The 7,679-nt window shown below is 31.1% G+C and overlaps 1 protein-coding gene across 1 annotated transcript; it reads right to left on the bottom strand.

Annotated features, from left to right (window-relative positions):
* Positions 1–4,328: 4,328 nt before the first annotated feature.
* LOC120145700 (E3 ubiquitin-protein ligase RHA2B-like) lies at positions 4,329–4,766 on the bottom strand. Its single transcript, XM_039159466.1, has one exon. The coding sequence runs from the start codon at positions 4,764–4,766 to the stop codon at positions 4,329–4,331; it is 438 nt and encodes a 145-aa protein (XP_039015397.1).
* Between the last annotated feature and the right edge of the window lie 2,913 nt (positions 4,767–7,679).

Raw genomic sequence — 7,679 nt, 5'->3', positions numbered from 1 at the left:
TTTCTATGTCTTTATGACACTTTTTTCTATCTTTTAATATATTTTTGATTGTTTGGCCGTTCTTTTTTGTTTTATCTTTTTCTCATGTTTGGATTTGAGGACACATCGACTAATTAAGATAATGTTTATTTGTTATCCTGGTGATCTTCTTTGCTTTAGACTCTCGGATTGAATTGGGATGCGTAATTGTGTTCGTAGATAGTGTTCTCATGTCGCTCGACTTTTATATGCAGTTTGTCAGTGGTCTTTCAGTAGTTCTCATCCCCTTTTATGATACGTTTACCGATACAATCATATATATTCGTATTTATCTTTATTTTAAGTATTTGGGTTTAATTTTTAACCTTCTCCTTATACGGTATTGTATGATCTCAAAGGGCTAGTTTCTTGTGTTAATGGTTATATGAAAATATTCTAATTATATGTTTGATTTATGATTATAGTTGTAAGCATTCATTGTAATTCTTTTAATAAAACTAGCAGCTTCTATTCAAAAAAATGTGAAAGAGGTTTCATTGATTTTTTTTGGTTGAATACGAGGATATAATTGGATTTTATAAAGGTCTAAATATTTATTTAATCTTCATTTAAAAATATTGAAAATAAAAACTAAATAAAATTATAAAATATAAATATCAAATAATTATAAAAAAATTAGAAATTGCAATGTAAAAGTATTTTGATATAGATGTATGAAATACTCGAAATTCAGGTACGCACAAACTAAATGACCTCAATTAATAAAAAAACTATTATTATTTTTAAAGATTTCGTGTTCGATTGTTTGGGTCAAAGTAAATCTAGTAAATTTTGAAGCCCAATTGTTGGGGTTTTAGTTAGTTAGGCAAGCACAGATTCTGTTTGGGTAGTTATTTTATTAGATAGAGATTGGGTTGCTGACTTCAAGCCCAATTAATGTAGCTTTTCAATTTTATGAAGTTTAATAAATTACCACTTTGTTCAATTAGGATACGGTTTAAGTAAAAATAGAATTATGAATGTTTTCCAGTCAAATAGAAAGTTTGTAGAATAGTCAATATACACTTATTTATATGGGTGAAGTACACAAATAGTCCTCCGATTATCGAATATAGTTTTTTGAGTCCCCAATTATTAAAAATACAAAATAGTCCCTTGACTATTAAAAATAACAAAATGATCATTCAACTATTAATATGTTTCAAACTCATCTTTCGTCTGAGCTGGATACTAACTTATTGACTGAGATATGACAAAATTTGGTCCTAGAACAATTTGAGCTGTATTTTGTTGATCGACCCTCCGTTTATTTTTGTGTGAGCCAGTGTTTGAAAGCAATGACGGTGTCAATAGGCATCATTAAAATATAATTTTATCATATTTCATTCAGCAAGTTAACATTCAACTCATACGTTCGTCAATTTTTAATAGAAAATGACAAATTTGGAAAATATGAATAGTCAAGTGACAATTTTATAACTTTCAATAGTCGAGGACTCAACAAATTAGTGTCCTATAGTAAAGGAATTATTTTGTAACTTTTAATTGTTGAATGACTCAACAAAACAACACCCTATAATCAGTTAACTATTTGTATACTTTACCCTATATTATATATATATAAGAAAAATAATGATATGTTAATACGAAATACTCTTGGATCAATACAGATATTACCATGTAAAGCCATATACATAAACAAAATGAACATAAACAAAATAATTACCAAACGTTTACGAACGTAAATGAACGAACAAGTCCATTGTTCACGCTCTTTCATCTAATTAAACGATTATAAATTTTGTTCATGTTCACTCGTTTAACTAATAAACAAACATAAACGAATTCTCCGCTGAACGGGTCACGAACGGTTCGTTGAACGTTCGATTCATTTACATATCTATATATATATAATCAACTGTACTGTTTTCTTCAATACCCACGTGAGAAAAATGAAAAGAATTATGGAACCAGTTAGACTTGGAGCTTGACCAGGCTTTTGTTTTAAAGTATTAGATGAGCCATCAGTGTTGAATTTGAGAGATGAAACAAAAATGGAAGGGATGTCAGCACGTGGGGTGAGAATTTAGGGTTAAACCATAAATCTACTGGGCCGAGTCGTTAATGGTTCCTTTAAACAAGTGGTTTTTGCTGAAACATATTGACTACAAACGCTGAATATTACACATGCAAAGTCTCTTGTCTCCTCCTTTCATCGAATTATATTCATTTACAGGGTTAGACATTCAGACCGTAATTGTAAAAACAAATAAATTAGGCCCAATTCAATGAACCCTTACATAAGATCAATTTTATGATAATTTTTACACACTATTACGTATGTATGTATGTATGTCTTCACCATAAATACGTATTTGTATGAATAAAATTTACCAATTCAATGAACCATTACATAAGATCAATTTTATGATAATTTTTACACACTATTACGTATGTATGTCTTCACCATAAATACGTATTTGTGTGAATAAAATTTACCAATTCAATGAACCATTACATAAAATCAACTTTATGATAATTATTTTTTGCTTAAGCTTGACCCAACTTATATATATAATTGAAAAGCATCTTTTACTCCAAATTTTATTTTCTTAAAATTGTCTCAAGTTGATTTTGGCACCAAAACTCCAAAAATTGGTTTGAAAAGTAATGAACAATTGACTCTTAATGTTCACAAGTCGAGTGATACGAAATTATTTGATAAAAGTATAAAAATATATAAACTCATAAAATCTATATATAAAATGATGTAAGAATAATTATTTTAATTGAAAGTGTTTTTTTCTATAAAAAATATTTATTTATTTATTTCTAGGTTTATCCTTTTTTTTAAATATCAACCCAAAATTTTAAAAGAAATACCAATTATTTAAAAAAAATAAACTACTCACTCACATTCACATAACATCTTAAATTAAATAAAAGGATAAACTATGTATTTATTTAATCACTCAACTATCACTTTAATTTTATTTTGGTCACTCGACTATTATTTTTTCAAATCATATCTGACATTGTAGGTTTCCTTTTAATCGTACATCATTAAAAAATTAACATTGATGTTGACATGTCACCATAAGATAATATCACATCATCGTTAAAAAAAATTCACCCTTAATTACATTAGATAAATGATTTTTCAAAGTTAATAAACCATATAGTTATTAATTGCACATCCTAAAACTTGTCAACATTAGGCTAAATCTTAATCAAATATGCCATATCTATATATAGAAAAATAAATAAAACCAATCATCACAAGACACATGAATCACATGCTACAAAATTGGAAGTTATATGAACAATATCGGTTTTAAATTTATTATCATTAGTCATATGAATAATATAAAATTTAGCTAAATCCAAATTAAATATATACTTATTTTTTACGAACCAAACAATTTTTGTGATTAAGATATTGCTATTATTTTTTGAAGTTTTAGGTTCGAGTAAGTCGTATGTCATGGGATATGAATGTTCATTGTTAAAGAGTTGAGAGTCTTTAAATAGATACTACGTACCTTGTATTCACTTCGAATTTATATTAATATATTTCCATGTATTTTTCATTTCTTTCATCAATTATTGTAAAAAATATAAAAAATGCCATTATCATATATCGGTGGATAATATCAATCTAACCAATTCTGCTTGCTAAATTTAAAGAATTGCACTTCCATATAAAATCATATTTAACATACTATATTTACGTTAATGCAATTTTCGACTCAAGAGTTAATTTTTTTGATTCATGAAATGATATTTTAACAATTGATATCGAAATCAAAATCTACATAATATTTTTAAAAACTAAATTTGTTTATATTTCAGATTAAATCTAAATAATCTAATTACTGCTTATATAATATTATATTTTATATCTCAATTCATTAAATATTCAAATCTAGTAAGTAAAAGTATATGGATTCAGATATTTGTAAATATTTAAATTTCTACTACCCATTATCATTCTCACTCTTACTTGATTGAGACTTCTAAAAGTGATGCATGTAGTTCAAAATTGGTGTAGAAATAAGGAATAAAAACTATTATTAATAAAAAATAAAAGAATATTTAAATTATATAAAAAAATTAAATTTGCAGAGACAGCGATCGTCATTCATACCGATAACACGATATCATCATTTGCTGCAAGGTGCCTATTTCTTAACGTCTTAACTAGCTAATAGAAGAAGAAGAATTAACACAACGGATAGTTTCAGCCAATGGATCCACAGTTTCTCAAAGGTAGACATGACGAACTTAAAATTCGAACTTTCTTCGATTAATTATTTCTTAACGTCGTGAATTTACGGCGGTATTTAAATCTACCGCAGCCACCATGTTTCCCGGTGGCTGGAATCATCAAAAGAACAATACTTGAAAAGAATGACTTCCATGCCGGAAACTAGTTGACGAGGAGTTAAAGAAGTTCGACAAATCGGGCAGGTGGAACGCCGGTACCCGACCCATCTATCCAAGCAAACTTTATGGAAAAGATGGTCGCATCTCAGCTCTCGAATCTCGTCGTCTTCATCGATCTTGCATAAACAAATAGCGCATTCGACAACTTCATCATCGTCATATCCCGAGCCACGCTTGCAGTTGAAGTTACGGCTTCCGAGCTTGAAATCACCGCCGGCAACGGCGGAAGGTATTTGATAAGGGAACAAAGAGAAACGGAGCAAGAAATTCCACGCCCATGCCAGAGCCGAAACGATGGAGAGCAGAGAAAAGAAGTACTTGCCTAACTTGTGGATCGTCATAGTCGAATTCTCGAAAGCGAACGTTGAAACAAACATTGAGATATATGTTTTGGATTACCAGCAACAAGTACTTCGAGGACGATGAGAGAGAGAGAGAGATGGTAAGATTTTGGGTTTAAATGGCTGGAAAACGTAGGGTTATATATAGAGTTATTGTATAAAGAAATGGATGAATTATCCATTCAAAAGGCAGACTTTTAATACAGATTAGCAGACAAACAAGAAGATTTTACTATTTTATATTTTAATTTAAATGTATTTGATGTTTAGTTGTATTTGATGTTTTCATATTTCTTTTTGATGAAAGGTATGAATTGTAATTAAAATTAATATGAATTTAAAAAATAATAAAATCAGAAAGTTTTGAAGTGATTTGAAGTATGATATAACAATAAAAGTTGAAGGAATAGTTTAATTTTGATTTTAAAATTAATAAAAATTTAAAATATAATTAATAATAAAATTTAAAAGAATTAAAATTTAGTTTTAAAATTAATGGAGATTAAAGTATAATATTTTTTTGTATAACCACCGATATACAATCTATTGATTGATTAATCTGGATCGGGTGCTGCAGAGTCAAAAGTGACTCTCCCAACCCAGTTTATTTCATTCACAATTGTCAGAATTCAAACCCCTAATATTGCTTAAGGGATCTAGTGTCTCATCCTACTAGACCAACTGGTTGTTGGTTGACTTAAAGTATAATTTATGACATGAACATCACAATTTGTTTGAATAAATTATGATATTATAAGAGTATTTGTTAATGAAGACATAAATGTATAATTTATGGTATGATCTTCTCAATTTTTTAAATAGGTTATAGTGATTACAGTGTAGTATTTTTTTTAAAGAGGGTACTTTGTATTATATAAAAACAAAGTACACCACCTCAAGGACCTCATTAAAAAACCTCCCTAATCCTAAATGGAGGAAAAAAAGTGTACCTTGAGATGGTAAGAATTAAAGCACATAAAACTATTACAACATTCAGGCCGTACCTCCACCCTACCACAAGCCCCAATCCAACACAAAATACAACCACCACTGACAATCTGACAATAAGAATAAAGAACACACTGAGAAACATACACAGACAATGATTCCCGAGGAATGAAACTACACAACAAATTGAAACTGCATAATCACCCATAACTTGACCAAGGGCAACACACTAAGAAAAATAAACTCACTAGCTGACCCTAATCCAATAAAATAGCCTTGGAGCTCGAATAGGACTTGCATACACCCGACAAACTCCTTAAATCCTACAAAAAGAACAGCACGCGGGAATGGGAACCTGCATGTCTGAGCACCATCTCTGACAACCTCCTAATACCCAAGACAATGCATACCTGAGAACTCAATCACTTGATTATTGAAACACCGCCTGTCAAAGCTGAGGAAACGATCCCCACTGTCTCCCAGCTGATCCAAATCTCGAGCAGGACATAAACAGATAACCAAAGAACCAAAAATGTTGACTCCTTCCCAGCTGATCAAATACAACTCTTGCAAAACGTAAAACAATAAAATCACATCACACCCAATCCATTATGGAAACAACAGTACAAACTCTGCATCCCCTTTACAATACCCATCCACAAGAGCAAGAAGCATATATCACCCAGCTCCCCAAACTACGGAGGATCACACATAAATCAAATCGAAGAGACAACAAAGCATTACACAAACACAAGATCGGACAAATGACAACATTTAAAAGCAACACCAATGAGCAAGAAAATAGCCAAACTCAACCAAAAATGATGATGCTAAAACCTTGAGAACACCACTATCAGAATCAACATCATTAACGAAATCAAACCTCGAAACTACTCGACTCCTTATCTTTGGAAAGTATACACACATAATCTCACATAGCGACCCACAATCTGCCATAACATTTCCAATGAAAAAGAATGGTAAGATATCCAAAAAACGAAAAGCAGTTCCAAAGGAAGCCCTGAAACACTGACCCTCATACTGTATTTTCAAACAAGCAAAAGACTAGTTCACTAAGGCTTTAAAACAAACATCTAGCGAGCAGAACAAACTATCTCAATCTGACTCCAAAGGCTGACTTGAAACCACACACTATCTAAAAAAAACTATGAAACTAATATCGAGAGTAAACCCAAACTCAAGCACGGAACAACAAACGATTAGAAGCAGGAATGGAATCACAACTGGTAGAGAAAGAAACGATCTCACCAAAACTAGAAGAGAACACCCAATCAATCAAGAAGCAGAAATGGGGATGAAAGCCAATGAACCCTAAATCCAAAAACACCAGAGCAGGCCGACCAATCCCTTGTTCAAAGAACATGAAAAAGGATTCAACGTCATAGCATTGGACTTTTGAGAACTTGAGAGAAGCGGTCGAAGGAAAGCAAAAACAGTAGGGACGATGGTGGAGATGGCTACCGCTTCGTGAAAGGGGTGGCCACCGCCTCGTCGGAGAAAAACTTAGCGCATTCTCTCTCGTGAAAGTTTTTTGATTACAGTGTAGTATTTGTTTAGAGTTTATTTTTAATTATTAACAATATACATATACTTTGTAGATACAAATATCTAAATTCAAATCTTTTAACTAAAATAATCACTACAGCAAAAGTGTTCTGTAGCGGTATTTTTAGCGGCGTTTTTAGGGTAAACGCCACAAAATTTAAGCATGTAGCGGCGTTTACAATCGAAACGCCAAAAATACTACTTTAACGGCATTTTTTCAACAAACGCCGCAATAGAGTGGTAATTTAGCGGCGTTTATAGCTCAAACGCCGGAATATAGTTGTTTATAGTGGCATTTTTTCAACAAATGCCGCAATAGAGTAGTAATTTAGCGGCATTTTTATACAAACGCCATAATAGGGTTGCTTACAGTGGTATTTATCCAATAAACGACGCTAT

This window comes from Hibiscus syriacus, unplaced genomic scaffold (genome assembly GCF_006381635.1).
Source record: "Hibiscus syriacus cultivar Baekdansim isolate YM2019G1 unplaced genomic scaffold, ASM638163v2 tig00110893_pilon, whole genome shotgun sequence".
Taxonomy (NCBI): domain Eukaryota; kingdom Viridiplantae; phylum Streptophyta; class Magnoliopsida; order Malvales; family Malvaceae; genus Hibiscus; species Hibiscus syriacus.
Note: the sequence above shows the minus strand (reverse complement) of the source record. Positions and strands in the feature narration are given on the sequence as shown.